Raw genomic sequence first — 18,823 nt, 5'->3', positions numbered from 1 at the left:
CTTCTCCCTTATCTATAAGACTTGTTATCCTATTAAAGAAAGCTATCCGATTGGTTTGACATGATTTGTTCTTTACAAAGCCATGCTGGCTGTTCCCTATCACCTTGCCACCTTCCAAGTATTTACAGATGATTTTCTTAATTACTTGCTCCATTATCTTCCCTGGCACAGAAGTTAAACTAACTGCTCTGTAGTTTCCTGGGTTGTTCTTATTTCCCTTTTTATAAATGGGCACTAGATTTGCCCTTTTCCAGACTTCTGGAATCTCTCCCGTCTCCCAAGATTTTCCAAAGATGATCGGTAGAGGCTCAGATACCTCCTCTATCAGCTCCTTGAGTATTCTAGGATGCATTTCATCAGGCCCTAGTGACTTGCAGGCATCTAACTTTTCTGGGTGATTTTTAACTTGTTTTTTTTCTCTCCAGTTCTTACCAGTTTTAATTGTTACAGAAATAAACACCCATACATTCTCAGGGAAAAAAACCCCCAAAGGCCCTAAGCACCCCCCACAAGGGCTACAAGCAGGGATAGCCCTTCCCCTCCATCTTTTGTGCACTGAGGAGGGCTCATGTATGACACCCCAAGATCAGGTCATGGATTTCTGCTCCCCCGCTTCTCCCGTATCCTGGGGTGCCCCATCCCAGCCCTTATATTCTATCCAGCAGCCACTTGGTTTGAGTTAAATCCTCTTTCTCTCTCCCAACTGCCCCTCCCCTCGGCATTTATTGGTCCAGGTTGTCGTGCGGCTGCCGAAACGTGTCCCTCGCCTTCTGTGGCTGAACCCACAGCGGGGGGACGACAGGGGCTCCGTTATCCCGCCCACCCCCGGCAGGGGAGGCCCAAGCAGGAGCCCGTAGCAGGAATCCAAGTGTGTGGCTGGAGCCGCTGGGGCAGCGAGCGGGGCTGGAGGGGAAGGGGAGCTGGGTTCAGAAGGGGAGTCGGGGTTCAGCGTTGGGGGTGGCAGTGCGGATGCTTTGGCAGGTCTTTAAGTTTCCAGGGGTCCTGGCCTTTATTGTGAAGTCCGTCCCCCCCTCACTGCCAGCCCCATTGGATCCCCCAACATTCTAGGTGCCCCCTGGTGAGCCCCCCACCCCCCACAATAGTGCAGTGATTCTTAAAGACGAGGGACTGAACTACGCGCCACTAATGGTCTGGCCGGTTTGGTCTCTGGGGAGCCTCGCTCGGCCTCCTAGATCATTCAAACACCCGCTTTGCCTCTGGCCTCTGTCGCTGTCTCCGTGACCCGGGGGAGGAATGGAGACGCCAGAGCCCAGGAATAACTATGGGACAAACCTCAACGGAGGGTTTTCTGATCTGATTTATTCAGATCAAGCATCTCCACAGCTAGGGTTCTGTGCTTCCGGCCTTCCCAACCCAACACAGCCTTGTTCAGCCCCAGGCTTTGCACCGAAGAACGTGGAGCTAGCGATCGGACAGCAGCTGTCTGCAGCTCAGGGCCACCTGCGTAATGCATAGAGATGTCACTCGGTATCCATTGTAAAGAAAAGAGGACCATGAACGTTCTTGCCCTTTGTTAGGGGACATAACATGAAGCCAAGACCATCCTGCGTCACTCTCTTTAGTTCAATCATTTCCTTAAACCATTGATTTCAAACAGTTTCAGGAACCAGAGTCAACGTCCCATGAAATTAATGGAAAGATTCTCGTTACCTTCAAGGAGTTTCAGAACAAGCCTTAAATGCCCTTTGTTTTCCTGCCTGCTTGCTTCTTCCTTTATTTTTTTAAAATGTAAAACTGCAATACATTCGTTAGAACTCCCTGTCCATATGGGCTGCCCTTTACACACACTCCTTTAAGAACCCTCCTGTGCAAACGCAGGGTTCTCGGTGGACAAATACAAACTCTTGTCGTTGAGCTGATCCCTGGAAGTAATGCAGCCAAGGGCCTGCGCACTCTGGCACAGAGCAAAGAAGAGTATTTGTCTCCCTTTCTGAGTCAGTATCGTTATTAATACACAGTTGCACTTTGGAGAACACTTCTGAGTGGATCAAACCAGCCGATCAAGGGAAATCTGATTTGTGTCTTGTGAGCAGGACGAGCGTTCCAGGTACCTGCATTTCCAAAGTTGGCTTTTAACCGGTCCTAAATAAAAAGAACTGTCTAGAATTCTCCCTCTGGTCCTGCTTTGGGCTGGGGGCTGGACTCGATGACTCCTGAGGTCTCTTCCACCCCTGGGATTCCATGATCCTGGGTTGACGTCACCTCTGCTCCACGCTGAAATGGAGCCCTGAGAGCTAGCGTGCCGGCAGAGAAATATTCACTAAGCGCTTGTCTAGGAGAGTGTATCCGACCCTCGCTCAGAAAGGCCAATGAACAGTCCCTTGAAAGGGGAGCTGGACTTAACAGAGGAGGTTGCCCAGCCGGGGGAGGGTCTAGCAGGGGCTATAAACAGAGGACATTGGCTACTGAAAATTGGGCACGTTAATGCTCTTCCAATTGGACGTCCCATTCAATGAACGTTCCAAGCCAGGCTCCGTGTGAGTGTCCCCGTTCCAGGGTCCTTCGTCCATAGCTGTCTTGAAATCATGTCCCTGTACATCAGGTATTGGCTAATAACTTGCGCCCCAGGCAGCGCACGTCCGAACAGGCGCCCGCGACCTCAATATCGGCGCACAAGGTGAAACTCACTCGGCTCGCGGACGGCAAAGCTGAGCGGGACACTGGACTCAGCTCCCCGAGGGGAAGCAGCTCGTCCCCAGGAGAGTCTCTTCCCCGCACGCCGGATCCAGGCTCCTGGGGGCACAGAGAGACGGCGGGTTAGAGGGGCCCCTGTCACCCTGGGCCCAGCCCCTGAAGGGAGCACGGGGCACAGACGGGGGGGGGGGGGTCACCTCACCTAGGCCGCTCCCCTCTGGCGGCACCAATAGGCCTCGGCCAGGATCAGCCCCAGGGCGAGAAGGACCCCGGCACCCAGTCCCAGGCGGGCGATGTTGCCATGGGTGAAATCCAGGCGCACTGATGGGGCTGCTGCGGGAGAAGGGGAGAGTCACTCGGTGCTGGGACGGGGAGATCGGCAGCTGGCACAGCCCCAGAAATGGAGCCACCAAGTCCTGTCCAGCTGCTCCAACCTGGCCCCTCTCTGAGGATCTCCCAGGTATCATGGCTCTGGGGTCTCCCCTGGGCCAGACTCCTCAGGGGAGGCAGCCTCCTGCTGCCCTGGGTGTCTGGGTGGGTGACCTGACCCCTGAGTCCCCCAGTGACCTCTTTGCGTTCCCCACAGGCACCTCTCCCCAGCCTACTCTGCAGGACGTCCATCCCCGGGGCGTCATAGCTGCTGCCAGACACAGCGAGATCGTGCAGGAGGCTGGGACGTCACTCACTTCCCCCTCCCTGGGCATGCCCAGACCCAGCCAGAGGCAGCAGGACCTCTATAGGAGACGGGTGGTCTTCCCACTCGCCATCACTAGGTTCCAGAGTGAACATGTTGCTGAGAACGGGAGGTACAAGTGTTAACTCCATGTCTGTCTGGGTTGGAAGGTCGCAGGGTTAACACCCTGCTGTGCAGCCCCATGCGGAGGGGACCCCTGCTTCTGAGCCCTTCCCCCAGGCTCTCTGCAGAGTCAGGCAGACAGACGGGATACACGGGACCGTTATCTCTGGCTCCCCATCCCCCGCCCCCTTCTCCCAGAGGGATTTGCTCTGAGCTGTGCCCCGTGCTGGGGGCTCTCTGGGGACCGTTTCCAGCTCAGCACCCTAGTCTGGGGGGCACCAGGGCAGAGGCCGTGCTGGGGGAACCTCTCTTGCAACTTGCACTCGCCAAGCCAACCTGCACCTGTCTAGGAACCACTCCCCCTCCCCTCCGGCATATGGATTAGTCTGGGTGGGTCTCAGCCCAGACAGGGCGTTTGCTGGGGGGATTCGCCCCGTCCCACCCAGCAGCTGTTCATGGCTCCCCTGCAGCATGAATCTGTTTCTAGAGTTGCCAGGGGGATTTCCTACCCCCAGCCCCGGTACCTGGCTGGGTCGGGGCTGCTGTAGTTTCCAGCAGAGTCAGGCCGGTTCCCTTTGCAGAAGTAGAACCAGCGTCTGTGGGGAAATGGGGGGTGGGGGTGAGAAAGCTGGAGCCCTCGTGTCTGTGGCTACTTACCCAGAGACACCCCCCCCCCCCATCTGACACTGGCGGCTCCTCCCCGGGCTGAGCCACTTCCCTGGGGAGAGGACGGGACCCGGGGATTCGTTCCGGCTCCTCCCCCGGGATCTCAGGACGGGGAGGATCGGCCCAGCCAGACCCTCGGCCAGACACAGACCCTGCCTGGCGCCATGGAAACCGGAACCACAATCCCTAACGACTCGTGTCAGTCGCCAGGAGCCCTGTCCTGGGCCAGCTGCCCCGCGTGCTCGGTGCTGTACGGACACAGGACACACGGACGGTCCCTGCCCAGCCGGGGGCCACTCCCCCCTGAGTCCCTGCGGGCCGGTCTGGGCGCGGTGTCCCTACTGCGGGGGAGGAGCCCCCCGTCCCCACAGAGCTCAGGGGGAGCCCTGTGCCCGGGGGATGAATTGGGTTTGTTCTCTCTGTGGGATTGAAAAGAGCGTTGGGGGGGGGGAGGGACGGGACCGAGCACCCGGCCCCGGGGGAGGGGCTGACACGGTGCCAGCGACGGGGCCGCTCGCCCCAGGACCCAGCATTTTTTTTGGCTTCAGTGTCCAGCTGGGTGGGGGGTGAATTCAGCTCTGGGCTCCCCCCGGCTGGTCCCTGGGTGCAGGGCAGAGCCTGGCTCTGAGCATCTGCAGGGCGGGGGCAATGCAGGCAAGGGGAGGCGGAGCCTTCCCAAGTTGGTACCCGCCCCCTCGCCGGGGAGTGATGGGGGTGGGGCTACAGCTCAGCAGCCCCGCCCCTCCCAATGGCCTGGAGGATCCAGCTGGGGTGGGCGGGGCTTGGCTCCAGGGGCGGGGCCTCAGACGGAATGGGCTGGGCTTTCCCCCGCCCACCCATGAGTGACACATTGGTGCAGAGACGCCCTCCCACACACAGGACCTGCTGGACATGGGGCTGGGAGGTCGGAGGTCGCGCCATCCCCCTCTTCTGCCCCCCACCCCCACTCCAGGGTCACTGGACTCCCACCGGGTGCGGCTCCCAGTGGGTGACAGTAGCAGGTGGAGCTGCCTCTGCCGGCCCCGCTCGCTGTGGGGATGGGAAATTCCACCCAGCGAAGTCCCTGCCCGCCCCCCCCCCCCCCGCCGCCTGCCTGGCCCCCGCCTGGTCCAGGACACACTGCAGCCCCCGGCGCTGACCCCCACACTGGGTGTTCACGCCTCCCCCAAAGGAAATCCTCCAATAGGAGCAGGGAGGTTTGGGGGAGCTGGGCTCTGCAGCGGGAAGGAGACAGACCCTGGCCCCAGCCTGGAGCGTCAGCGACGAGGCAGAGGCAGGGTCTGTGCTGGGATCCAGGGAATCCCCTGAGATCTGCCCCTCCGGCCCCCAGGGGCCAAGATCTCCCCTCACCCAAGCGTCAGGGGCTGGGCACCCGCCTGCTGGGAGCCTGGGACTGGCTGGGAAGGGTCCTCACCTGCGACCCTGATCTGCACTGGGGCGCTGGGCGCCGAGAAGCTGCCTGTTCGGTAGCTGCCCCCGTCGTCCTGCCGGGCGCTGGGGGTGGGGAATTCAGCCGCGGAGCCAGCAGGGTCTTTGTGATTTGAACAGGGCCCATCCCCATCCTTGGAGAGGGCAACGTCCCGGCCTGGTGCTCAGTCCAGCACCGGATGGTGACGTGTCCCCCCACGGGGATCACCCCCCCGGGGCTGGCGGAGATGGAGGTTTGGGGGGGCCCTCTGGATGCACAAGCAAGCCAGCATTAATTGGGGGCAACACAAACCCCTCACCTTGTACCATGATCTGCACGGGGTCGCTGGGCGCCGAGTAGGCAGCTGGTCCTGTCCTGTTGCTATAGCGACAGGTGTAGTTCCCACCGTCTTCCCGCCTGGCACTGGCGATGGGGAATTCAGCCTCAGAGCCGGCAGGGTCTGTGTATTTCAGATAGTTCCCATCCCCGTCCTTGTAGAGCAGGAACCTCCAGCCCCACTGCTCAGTCCAGCACCGGATGGTGACGTGTCCCCCCACGGGGATCACCCCCCCGGGGCTGGCGGAGATGGAGGGTTTGGGGAGGGGCCCCTCTGGACACACAAACAAACCGGCATTAAGTGGGGGCGACACAAACCGCGGCCGCCTGCTTCCCCCTCTGCCCGTCTGGGGCCCAGCGGGTTCCCCCTCGCCCGGCCCTGGGTGCAGGCCCAGCCCCACGGCCACAGCCGGGGTGAGACCCACGAGGGGAAAGGAGATTTCCAGCCCGACTCCTCCAGCTCCCCAGGGTCCCTCCAGCCCTGCCCTCCTCTCCCCGCCCCGCCCCCGCGGTAGCCACGGGGCGAATTGGGATCTACCCTGCGGGTTCCTGCCCCAACTTTGGGTCTTTTGAGCAAGTGGCTCCCAGGAGGGGCCCTGAGACAAACACGTGTTGCAACCCCCCAGTGAGGCTCACGTTTCCCTGCCCACCCCGGGCTCACACGCTGGCTCTGCGCCCCCCAGCCGCTCTCAGGGGTGGGCGATTCAGCTCGGCTCCTGCCCGGTGCCAGTGGCCCTGTCGGGGCAGGACGTGGCCCAGGCTGTCCAGTCTCCCCAACCGACGCTGGTTCAATTCCCGCAGGGGGAAGCGGCCCGACCCAGCCTGGCACAGCACCCGCTCCCACCCGCCCGGGCAGTGCACAATTCCCTCCCCTTCCTCCCCCCTGGGTTCTCAGGGGATGCCCCCACCCCTATAGAGGTTCTGCTGGGTCTAGGTACTGCTGGGGGGGGAGCGGGTGATGTCCCGGCCTCCCCCCGTAAGCAGGGCCTGGCTGTGTCTGGCAGCAGCCGTGTCGCCCTGGGGATGGGCTCCCAGCACGGCCGGGCAGAGGTGCCTGTGGGGAACACCGAGGGTATTGGGGGGCTCAAGAGCCTCTTCCGCAAAAATGGCGGCTCGTTAGTTATGCAAATGAGGCTCGACGATATTCCACGCTTAGCGGGTTACACTATCATCGGAGTAGAACCATTCCTCTCCCTCCTTCTTGGAACAGCTTTGAAAACGGCTAGTATGTCCCTTCTCAGTCTGCTCTTTCCTACCGAAACAAACCCAACCTTTCCGTCTGCCCCCACAGGTCATCTCTGCCAGACCTTTCATCCTTTCTGACGCTCTTCCCTGGTCCCTCTCCATAGACGGTCCCTGCCCAGCCAGGGGCCACTCCCCCCTGAGTCCCTGCGGGCCTGTCTGGGCACGGTGTCCCTACTGCGGGGGAGGAACCCCCCGCCCCCACAGAGCTCAGGGGAGCTTGGCTGCCCCACGGGCTGGGTCCCACCCGGGCGCTAATTCCCCCAGCCCAGACTGGCTCTGAGCTCCCCAGGGGGGTGGGAACCACACGGGATTCGGCATTTGGGGCCCAGGTCTCACGCAGACACAGTCTGAGTCCGTCTGTCCGTCCCTCCCCAGACGTGCTCCCGTCCGGCCACCGCCCTGCGCTCCCAGGGCCCCACATCCCCACTGCCCCACGGCCGGGCGTCCCCAGGGTCTGTCCGTCCCCCCAGACAGAAGAGCTGAGCCCGTCGGTTCTGTGCAGGGACCGGCCCCCCCCAAAGGCCCGAATGGCCCCGAGGGCGTCTGAGCGGGAGCCCTGTGCCCGGGAGTGAATTGCTCCATTTCTCCCGCTCACCTTCTCCCTGCAGCGCCATCATGGGGGGATCCAGCTGCTGGGGCCCAGCCGGGTCGGTTCCCTCTGTGGGATTGAAACGAGCGTTGGGGGGGGAGGGATGGGACCGAGCACCCAGCCCCGGGGGAGGGGCTGACATGCCGGGGCCGCTCGCCCCATGACCCGGTGTTTGTTACGGCGTCAGTTGTCTGGGCTGCAAAGCGACTCCCCCATTCATACGAGGGGAAATGGGGGCACAGGCAGGTCTAGAGACACCCCAAAGTCCCCTGGGGGCAGGGTCCCCCCTTCATGAGCCCCCAAACTCATGGGCTGGGAGCCCCCCAGAGAGACTGTCCCGCTCCCTGGCCAGGGGTCCCCTCAGCTGGGCCCGGAGACCCCCTGGGGGTCTGGCAGGCTGTAGGGCTGGGAGTGGGGGTGCCAGGCCAGGCCCCCCACCTGCTACAAAGACCCAGGCGACGTCACTGGGCTCCGAACAGTCGGGCGGCTCCGATGTGGAGCGGGATCGGCAGCTGTAGCTCCCTGCGTCCCCCCGCCCGGCGCTGGGGATGGGGAATTCAGCCCCGGCCCCAGCAACGTCCAGCTCCCGGATTCCGACTCCATCTTTACACAGCCACAGCCTCCTGCCCCGGCACCACCACGGACAGCTGGGGCTGACGGAGATGGAGGGTCTGGGCGCAGGGAGCTCTGTGTTCACACAGGGACAGGAGTGAGCTGGGCAGGCCCAACCCCTCCCCGTGTGTCTGGGACCGGCCCCTCGCACCCCCCCAGGGACAGCGCCGGGGTCACAGACACCGCCCTGCCCCCACTGCCTGTTAATCCTGGGGCAATCTGGACCCCCTAGGCCAGTCCTGGAGGGTTGGCAGCCCCAGGACGCGCAGAATTCACTTAACCTGCAAGAACAGGTTAGGCGCTATTTAGAAAAGCTAAATACACAAATCCATGGGCCCGGATTTAGTACATCCGAGGGTGCTGAGGGAGTTGGCAGATGTCATTGCAGAGCCTTTGGCCGTTATCTCAGAAAACTGGTGGAGATCGGGAGATCCCGGAGGATTGGGAAAAGGCAAACGTAAGTGCCCATCTTTAAAAAACGGAAGAAGGACGATCCAGGGAACTACAGACCAGTCAGCCTCACCTCAGTCCCTGGAAAAAGTCCTGGAGGGGATCCTCAAGGAATCCATTCTGAAGCACTTGGAAGAGGGGAAAGCGATCAGGAATAGTCAACATGGCGTCACCAAGGGCAAGTCCTGCCTGACCAACCTGATTAGCTTCTGTGATGAGGTAATTGGCTCTGTGGACGTGGGGAAGTCAGAGGGTGATATACCTGGACTTTAGCAAAGCTTTCGATACGGTCTCCCACAATATTCTTGCTAGCAAGTTAAGGGAGTATGGATGGGAGAAATGGACTGTAAGGTGGATAGAAAGCTGGCTAGATTGTCCGGCCTAACAAGTAGTGATCAATGGCTCGATGTCTGGCCGGCGATCAGTTTCTAGCGGAGTGCCCCAAGATTCGGTTCTAGGGCCGGTTTTGTTCAACATCTTTATTAATGATCTGGGTGAGGTCATTATACCCTCAGCAGGTTTGTGGATGACACTAAGCTGGGGGAGACATAGATACGTTGGAGGGCAGGGGTGGGGTCCCAAGTGACCTAGACACATTGGAGGATTGGGCCAAAAGAAATCGGATGAGGTTCAACAAGGACAAGTGCAGAGTCCTGCCCTTGGGACGGAAGATCCCAAGCATTGTTACAGGCTGGGGACCGATGGGCTAAGTAGCAGTTTGGCAGAAAAGTACCTGGGGATTACAGTGGATGAGAAGCTGGATATGAGCCAACAGTGGGCCCTTGTAGCCAAGAAGGCTAATGGCAAATTAGGGTGCATTAGGAGAAGCATTTCCAGCAGATCTAGAGAAGTCGTTATTTCCCGTTTTTCGGCACTGGTGAGGCCACACTTGGGCTACATCTAGACTGGCACGATTTTCCGCAAATGCTTTTAATGGAAACGTTTTTCAGTTAAAAGCATTTGCGGAAAAAAGCGTCTAGATTGGCATGGACGCTTTTCAGCAAAAGCACTTTTTGTGGAAAAGCGTCCGTGCCAATCTAGACGCGGTTTTGCGCAAGAAAGCCCCGATCGCCATTTTCGCCATCGGGGCTTGTTTGCGCAAAACACGTTTTAGCTGTCTCCACTGGACCTCTTGCGCAAAAACATTTCCGGAAGAGGGCTTTTGCCCGAACGGGAACGTCAAAGCATTTGCACAAGAAGCACTGATTTCGGCCAGTAGAACGTCAGTGCTTTTGCGCAAAATCAAGCGGCCAGCGTAGACAGCTGGCAAGTTTTTGCGCTTGCCAGTCTAGACGCAGCCTTGGAGTCTTGCATCCAGTTCTGGGACCCCCGCTACGGAAAGGATGGGGACACATTGGAGAGAGTCCAGCAGAGGGTGACTGAAATGATGAGGGGGCTGGAGCGCATGACCTGCGAGGAGAGGCTGAGGGATCTGGGTTTGTTTAGTCTGCAGAAGAGAAGAATGGGGGGGTTGGAGGGCAGCCCTGAAGGAACTGCTATGGAAGAGGCTGGAGAGAGGCTGTTCTCAGTGGGGGCAGATGGCAGAACAAGGAGCAATGGGCTCACGTTGCAGTGGGGAAGGTCTAGGTTGGACATTAGGAAAAACTCTTTCCCTAGGCGGGTGGTGAAGCACTGGGACGGGTTCCCCAGGGAGGGGTGGAATCTCCATCCCTAGAGGTGTTTAAGTCCCGGCTTGAGGAAGCCCTGGCTGGGCTGATTGAGTCGGGGTTGGTCCTGCCTTGGGCAGGGGCTGGACTCGGTGACTCCTGAGGTCTCTGCCCGCCCTGGGATTCTAGGACTCTGGTTTTACTCCGCAGAAAAGACACGTTGGCCTGGCGGTGCTGCAGTTCCGCCTTCCCCCGCCAGAGGCCGCTATGGCACCAGAGCAGCCGGCAGCTCCGCGGCCTTTCCACGCCCTCTGGTGGCGAGAGGCGGAACTGCAGCACTTCTGTATTGGGGGGGGGGGGATTTCCAGGCCTGCCCTGGGCTGCAGGGAAGCACAAGTGCAAAGTAGCACCCTGACAGCACCTGCCCATGGAGCCAGGCTGGGACAGGGAGGGGCCCACAGGGCTGCTGGGGGGTCACACACTGGGGTTCTGAATGCAGAGTGTGGGGTGACAGCATTGAGTCTGGGGACAGGGGTTGCAGGGACACAAGGGGATGGGGGGATGTGGGGACAGGGCTGAATGGGACAGGCTTGGGGTAGACCACTGTCTGCATGGGGGGGGCTTCCTAAGTCCCTAACAACCCCCTGCCCCCCCCCCCCCACACGAATCCTTCTCCCACCCCACCCCTCGCCCTCCAGGAGCTATAACTGCCCGGGGGGGGGGGAGTGTGTTCAGGGCTGGGGATGGCTGGGCAGCCCCTGGACCTGACTCCTGTGTGTCCCCAAAGGACAAGTCTGGGGGAGCAGCCCATTGGGAAAGACCCTCTGACCTGCAGCTCCGCCCGGGGCAGGGATCCCTGCCTCCTTCAGCCCTGAATCTGCAGCGGCTGCTGTGGCCGCTTGTCTGGGGACCCCCCAGCGGCTCGGTGCCCGCTCCCTGTCCGGGCAAGGACAGAGCCCACCTCTGAGCGTCCCGTCAGGACCTCGACCCCCTGAGGGCCCAGCCGGGGGTGGGGGCGCAGGGAGATGGAGGGTTTGGGGTAGTAGGTCTCTGCAGTGGGAAAGGGACAGGCCGTGAGACAGACCCCGGCACGGTCACGGCGCCCGCCCCCTGCTGGGCTGACGGCAGCACCTGGCCCGAGTGCCCCCTTGACCCCCCAGCGCGGGGTGGGGGCGCCGGGCCGGGCCCCTCACCTGCTACACTGATGTGTAGGGTGTCGGAGTCGTACGCCCACTGGAACAGCCACCATCCGGCGCGGGACTCGCAGCTGTAGCTCCCTGCGTCTTCCTGCCTGGCGCTGCGGATGGTGAATTCGCCCCCGTCCCCGGCGGGATACAGCTCCCGGAATTCGGCTCCGTCTTTATACAGAAATAAACGGCCCCCGAACCGGCAGCAGCAGCGGATGGTGAGGGCTCCCCCCGGGGCGATCACCTCGCCGGGGCTGGCGGAGATGGAGACTCGGGGCTCTGCACTCACACAGAAATAGGAGTGAGCTGGGGAGAGCCCAGCCCCCCCCCCGTGTGTCTGTGACCGGCCCCTCGCACCCAGGCCCAGGGGCAGCGCCAGGGTCACAGACACCTCCCTGCCCCCACGGGGCCCAGCGGGCTGGGTCCGATCTCAGCCCCCGGGTCAAACCGGAGTCACCCCCGACTGCCCTGACAAGGAGATTGAACTGAGGTTTGGGGGATGGTTCAGCTCTTCCCCCCCTTCACAATCAAGTCTCCCCAGCCCCAGAGATACTCACCTCCCCGCGCCCCGCTCTGCCCCGCCAGCCAGCAGCCTGGGGAGGAGACGGGTCGTTAGGGGCCAGAGCCCTGAGCAAGTGGCTCCCGCGCCAGGGCCCTTCGGTGTGTGAACGCTGCGAGCCGGAGAGGGGGGACGGGCTTCGCAAGCTGCCCTGACCCAGCACAGGCAGCCCAGGGCGCACCCCCCCCCCCTCCACTGCTGCTTACAGTGCTCAGAGCAGCACATGGCCCCGCAGCCGGCCGCTCTGAGCGGGGTGGGGCAGGCAGGAAGCCTGAGGGACTGGCTGGGCTGCTGGCCGGGAGCCACCTGGGTAAACGCCTCCCAGTCAGAGCCTGCTCCTGGAATCCCAGCCCTTCCCTCCCTCCAACCCTCTGCCCCTCCCTCTTGCACCCACACCCCTTCCCACACATGGGCCCCCAATCTCCTGCCCCCGCCTCCCTCTGGCATCCAGCCTCCATCCCAGACCTGCACCTGCCACTAAGGTCATGGCAGAGTGCGGCCCTCGGCATCTCACCCAGGTCTTGTCTACCCCTGCCCTACACCCTGGTCTCAGACCCCCCCCCCCATGGGCACATGCCCTGGTCTCAGACCTCCCCATGGGCACATGCCCTGGTCTCAGACCCCCCCATGGGCACATGCCCTGGTCTCAGACCCCCCCATGGGCACACGCCCTGGTCTCAGACCCCCCCATGGGCACATGCCCTGGTCTCAGACCTCCCCATGGGCACATGCCCTGGTCTCAGACCCCCCCATGGGCACATGCCCTGGTCTCAGACCCCCCCATGGGCACACGCCCTGGTCTCAGACCCCCCATGGGCACACGCCCTGGTCTCAGATCCCCCCCCCATGGGCACACGCCCTGGTCTCAGATCCCCCCCCCATGGGCACACGCCCTGGTCTCAGATTCCCTCCCCCCCTCCATGGGCACACGCCCTGGTCTCAGGCCCCCCCATGGGCACATGCCCTGGTCTCAGACCCCCCCATGGGCACACGCCCTGGTCTCAGATCCCCCCCCCATGGGCACACGCCCTGGTCTCAGATTCCCTCCCCCCCTCCATGGGCACACGCCCTGGTCTCAGACCCCCCCCATGGGCACACACTCTGGGTATCTCCAGTACTCACCGAGGAAGAGGATGCTGAGAGCAGATGCCATGATGAGCAGTGAGGGTCCCCTCAGCGCTGCCACCAACGCCCTGGTGCCCGGCTCCACTGAGCCCCGAATGAGGAACTCGGCTGGTGGCTGCACCTCCAGGAAGCCGGGGATGGCTCATTCCTTCCTGCATCCCACACTTCTTGTCTCTAATTTGCCGGCCAAATCTGTTGGAGGCAAAATAAGCAGCAGTCCCTGTGACACCCAGGCAGCCCTGGGACCGCCAGCCTGGCCCCGCGTCACGTAGCTCGTAGCTTCGCCGAGTCTCTGTGCGGGGGTGAGGAGAGCTCACGCTCTGTGTGCCCTGCAGACTCGGGGCAGGTGGGCCGGGAGCCAGGAGATCTCTGGGTTTGGTCGCTAGCTCCGTGCAGATCCCCTTCCCCCGTGACATGCCGGGTTCAAGCAGCCAGCGACCTGTGACATCACTGGGTTGTGATGGGAACACACAAACCGTTGTTGCACCCCCCGTTCCGCGCTTGCGCCGACTCTTGTGCTAAGTGCGTCGCGTGAGGCGTCTCTCGGAAGCTCGCGATTCGCCGGTTCTGTGTACACGGCTCATGTGCATCTGTCAGGTTTGGACTTGAAGTTAGGAGTCTTGGCTCTGTACTTGTAGGTCAGATGTTCGCTCCTGGGAGATGATCACCGGCGTCGCCCACCTAGTGTGAAAGGGCGGCTGGCCAAGTGAGGAGCAGCTCTTGACTGACAATGCACCTCAGGTGCTGCCAGTCCACGCTGGAAGAACTTTGCTGTGAACGTTCTTGTGCAACAAGAGAGAAAGATCTTGGAGTCATCGTGGACGGTTCTCTGAAAACATCCACTCAGTGGGCAGCGGCCGTCAAAAAAGCAAACAGGATGTTAGGAATCATTAAGAATCATTGCCTCTATATAAAACCAAGGTACTCCCACATCTTGAATCCTGCGTATGGACGTGGGCGCCTCATCTCAAAAACAGACCTCTTGGCATTGGAAAAGGTTCAGAAAAGGGTCACAAAAATGACGAGGGGATTGGAACGGGTCCTGTGTGAAAAGAGATTTCAAAGACTTGGACTTTTCAGCTTAGAAAAGAGAAGACTGAGGGGGGATAGGAGAGAGGTCTATACAATCACGACTGGTGTGGACAAAGCGAATAAGGAAAAGTTATTTACTTGTTCTCGTAACATAAGAACTAGGGGTCACCAGATGAAATGAAGAGGCAGCAGGTTTAGAACAAAAAAAAGAAGTTTTTCTTTGCGCAGCGCTCAGTCAACCTGTGGAACTCCTCGCCAGGGGATGTGGTGAAGACTAGGACTTTTTTACCTTAAAAAAGAGCTAGATAGATTCATGGCAATGAGGTCAATCAATGGTGACCCTAGCCTCTGTTTGTCTGGAAATGGATGACAGGAGAAGGATCAGTTGTGTTCACTCCCTCTGGGGCATCTGGCACTGGCCACTGTGGGCAGATAGGACACTGGGCTGCATGGATCTTTGGTCTGACCCAGTCTGGCCGTTCTTATGTTCTTATGCTTTATAGAGGAGGACCCCCAGTTTGGGGCTGTCAGTAGCCCTCTCTTTAAGCAATTCGCACTGACTTTGCCCTCTCCACAAACCCACAATATTGTATGACCCATATAAGCACATAGATCATGCAATTAAAGGATGGTGGGCAGAGTTAAGGGTGATCAAGACATTGCAACTGCAGCATTTCCTGGTGCTGGAGGATTTGACTCTGCTCACTCTACAAACCTGACCACGTGTGACATGAGCTGTGGCACCATGCGAGACTCATGCACTGGGAGAGTCTCTTCTCTGAATGGCCACATACAAGCTCCTGGGGGCAGAGACAGATGATGAGTCAGAGGGGCCCATATCACCCCGGGCCCAGCCCTGGGGGAGTAGCATAGAAGGGAGGGTCACCTGCTCTAGGACACCACCCCTGATGTGGCTATAAACTTAACCGGAGTCAGCCCTAGAGGGAGAAGGAAACTCAGTAAACTTCAGGAAACTCAGAGAAGCAAGACTAAGAGGAAAAACAACTGAAGAGAGTTGGCAGTTTTTCAAAGGGACATTATTAAGGGCCCAAGAGCAAACTATACCACTGGCTAGGAGGTATGGCAAGAGACCACCCTCCTTAACCAGGAGATCTTGAATGATCTAAAAATCCAAAAAGAGTTCCACAAAAAGTGGAAACTTGGACAAAGAACACAGATGAATAGAAGCAAATAACACACGTGTGTAGGGGCCAGATTAGAAAGGCGGAGGCACAAAACGATCTCATTCTGGCTAGAGACAGAAAAGGTGACAAGAAGACATTCTACAAATCGATTAGAAGCAAGAGGAAGACCAAGGACAGGTGGCCCATTGCTCAGTGAGGAGGGAGAAACAATAACAGAAAACATGGAAATGGCAGAGGTGCTTAATGACTTCTTTGTGCCGGGTTTCACCAAGAAGGCTGGTGGTGGCGGGATGCCTGACATAGGGAATGCCTGTGGAAACGGGGCAGGTTCAGAAGTTAAAATAGGAAAAGAACAAGTTAAAAATTCCTTAGAAAAATGAGATGCTTTCAAATCCCCAGGGCCTGGTGAAACACATCCAAGAATACTCCAGGCGCCACTAGAGGAGGTGTCTGAGCCTTTCGCTATCATCTTTGAAAAGTCATGGAAGTCGGGAGAGGTGCCAGAAGACTGGAAAAGGGCAAAGATCGTGCCCAGCTAGAAACGGGAAATAGGAACAACCCAGGGAACTACAGACCAGGCAGTTTAACATCTGTGCCAGGGAAGATAATGGAGCAAGTAATTAAGGAATTCATCTGCAAACATCTGGAAGATAATAAGATGAGAGGTAACAGCCGACATGGATTTGTAAAGAACAAATCATGTCAGACCAGTCGCATAGTTTTCTTTGCTAGGATGACAAGCCTTGTGAGAGGCGGTGGATGTGGGATACCTAGACCTTAGAAAGGCATTTGACATGGTCTCGCATGACCTTCTTATCAACAAACGAGGGAAATACAACCTAGATGGGGCTACTGTAAGGAGGGCGCGTGACTGGCCGGATAACCGTTCTCAGAGAGTAGTTATCAGTGGCTCAGAGTCATGCTGGAAGGGCATAGCCAGCTGGGCTCCGCAGGGGTCTGTTTTGGGGGGTGATTCTGTTCAATATTCTTCATCCGTGATTTCGCTATTGGCACAGAGAGGACGCTTATTAAGTCTGCAGATGATTCCAGGCTGGGAGGGGTTGCCAGTGCTTTGGAGGAGGGGTCCTGATTCAGACTGCTCTGGACAAGCTGGAGAAATGGTCTGAGGCAAACAGGCTGAGGTTCAATAAGGAGAAATGCAGAGTCCTCCACGTAGGGAGGAACAGTCAGTGTCGCACACACCCAATGGGAAGTGACTGTCTAGGAAGGATGCTGCAGGAAGGGATCTAGGGGCCAGAGGGGACCACAAACTAAATATGAGTCAACCCAGTGGGTAGGAGCCGGCGCCAGTCCGGGCTCGGTCAGGTCGGTTCCCCCTGTGGGAACAGAACCAGCGTCTGTCAGGAAGCGGGGAGGGGCTGGAACAGTGACTCAGGGATCACTCCCCATCTCGACTCAGCATCCGTTGTCACTGCCATTCCTGGGGACGGGGGGGGGGGGTTTTGGTGCTGGGGGTGGTGCCAGCTGAGCCATCCCTGGACCCTGACTCCTCTGTGCATCCCCAGAGCAGGGAATTGCCCCCCCGGGCCCCCTGCTCCGCTGCTCACCTGGGGGCCAGGCTGCCCCCTCCCTCAGCCCCGAACCTTCTGCTGCCCCCTGCACTGAGAACCCCACCCCCCACCCCAGTGATGTATCCTGCTCCCTGGCTGAGTGCCCCCTCTGCCGGGCCCAGCGCTCTGGGCATGGGACTGTGGGTTCAGCCCTGCAAGCCAAGCCTCGGGGGCATCTCAGAGGAACCCCGACTCCCTGCTCAGCCAGCCTGGCCTGGCCCATGAGACTGACCTGAGCCACCATGGACTGGGAGCTACGCACCAGCTGCAGGTCCTGCCTCTGTGTGTGTGTGTGTGTGTGTGTGTGTGTGAACTATGCACCATCTGCAGGGTCTGCCTTTGTCTTTCTGTGTGTGTGTGTGTGTGTGTGTGTGTGCGCGCGCGCGCGCATGCAGATGCTTACTGCTTCTCTGCTGTGTTCTCAATAAACACAGTGTATTTATTGCCTTTTCCCCGTGTGCTTATGAACATAACAAATATTCCATTTGGGGTGAAACCTGCCTGGATTCATTTCATATGCTGGGGGGGGGGCGGTCACTGGAGAGGTGCCAGATCAGCTTGGTGGGTCAGGGCTTGAGAGAGCCCCACCCCCCAGCGCACAGCCCCTGCTCGGCTGCCCCCCCAATGACCGGGGAGCTGTGCTGCCCACCACAAAGCAACCCATGGGGCACAGCTCTGGGAGAAGGGTGCGGGGGATGGGGAGCCGGGGATAACAGCCCCATGAATCCCGCCTGTCTGCCTGAGTCGGCATAGAGCCTGGGGGAAGGGCTCAGGAGCAGGGATCCCTTCCACAGGGGGCTGCCCAGCACGGCATAACCCTGCGACCTTCCAACCCAGACAGACATGGAGCTAACACGTGACTCCACCGCTTCAGAGTGACACGCTGTTGACTCTGGAGCCTAACGATGGCCGTTGGAACTGCAGCGCGGTACATCTTCCGCTGCTGCTCGCTTCAGCAGGGCACGGTTCTCCCGACAGTCACAAAGGCTGTGGTGTGGTTCGACAATCGCGAAGGCTGTGGTGTGGTTCGACAATCACAAAGGCTGTGGTGTGGTTCGACAATCGCGAAGGCTGTTGTGTGGTTCGATTTATTTTAGATCCAAGGGAAACCAGGACACTCCAGGGCTACTGAACCACTTTCCTACTTACTGCCAACTTTATGTAGTTGCTATAGTTGGTTAAGTTTTACAAGCCTTACAAACCATTACGACACAATGTAAACCTTAAATATGATAAATTCTAAAGCAATTAATACAGCGCAAAGCAACACAAAAGCAGTTCATAGAAGATCTACTATAATACAATCATAGAGCCTAGTTCACTGACACATCACCCATATGCCACCTACAGTACTAGGCAGGAGGCTGTGGACCCTTTGTGTCCCACCTGTCGGGACACCAGGCATTGGGGCCGCTGGTGGGAAGGGTCTATTTACTTCTAGTTACATCGAGCAGAACCTGGGGGGGGGGGTCACTCTGCCCATTCCCGCCTGTCGATTGTTCTGACTCAGCCCATTTTATAGCAAAGCGAGACTCGGTCGTTCTAATACTACTGACCAATTGATTACGTGTTGGGTAGGATACGTCACATGCCCGGTGCCCCTATCTGGGATCTCTCCTGCTCAGGATGCTGCTGCTCTGGGCGTAGCTGACAGCTGAACGGCTGCATCTGTCGTTTTTGCTGATCAGAACCAGAAGTCCCAGTACAAGGTTGCTTGCGGTGTGTTCTTGGCGTGGTCTCGCATCCCACGCTTCGTCGGCATTGTTATTCCAAACATTCCTGCCTCCCCGGCCTTGCCTGCGTGTTTACACACACCAGGCTAGAGACAGGCCTGGGGTTT

The 18,823-nt window shown here is 59.1% G+C and overlaps 1 protein-coding gene across 1 annotated transcript; it reads right to left on the bottom strand.

Moving 5' to 3' along the window:
* Window positions 1-2,857: 2,857 nt before the first annotated feature.
* Window positions 2,858-14,283, bottom strand: LOC142825588 (immunoglobulin superfamily member 1-like). Its single transcript, XM_089770442.1, has 7 exons — window positions 13,233-14,283; window positions 12,109-12,144; window positions 11,558-11,830; window positions 7,579-7,764; window positions 5,845-6,492; window positions 3,976-4,047; window positions 2,858-2,988 (listed from the first exon to the last, which is right to left on the bottom strand). The coding sequence occupies exons 1-7, from the start codon at window positions 13,261-13,263 to the stop codon at window positions 2,858-2,860; spliced, it is 1,377 nt and encodes a 458-aa protein (XP_089626568.1). The 5' UTR covers window positions 13,264-14,283.
* Between the last annotated feature and the right edge of the window lie 4,540 nt (window positions 14,284-18,823).

This window comes from Pelodiscus sinensis, chromosome 18 (assembly GCF_052426305.1).
Source record: "Pelodiscus sinensis isolate ZL-2025 chromosome 18, ASM5242630v1, whole genome shotgun sequence".
NCBI lineage: Eukaryota > Metazoa > Chordata > Testudines > Trionychidae > Pelodiscus > Pelodiscus sinensis.
Note: the sequence above shows the minus strand (reverse complement) of the source record. Positions and strands in the feature narration are given on the sequence as shown.

What these genes read in the sequence shown, in the direction of transcription:
- LOC142825588 (XM_089770442.1), bottom strand. Translation starts at nt 13,263, where the DNA reads ATGGCATCTGCTCTCAGCATCCTCTTCCTCG. An exon ending in CCGACGGGCTCAGCTCTTCT is followed by an intron (nt 6,493 to 7,578) that starts GTCTGGGGGGAC and finishes GGGAAACGTGAG; the next exon opens with CCTCACTGGGGGGTTGCAAC. An exon ending in AGCAGCCCCGACCCAGCCAG is followed by an intron (nt 2,989 to 3,975) that starts GTACCGGGGCTG and finishes CTTCTCCCGCAG; the next exon opens with CAGCCCCATCAGTGCGCCTG.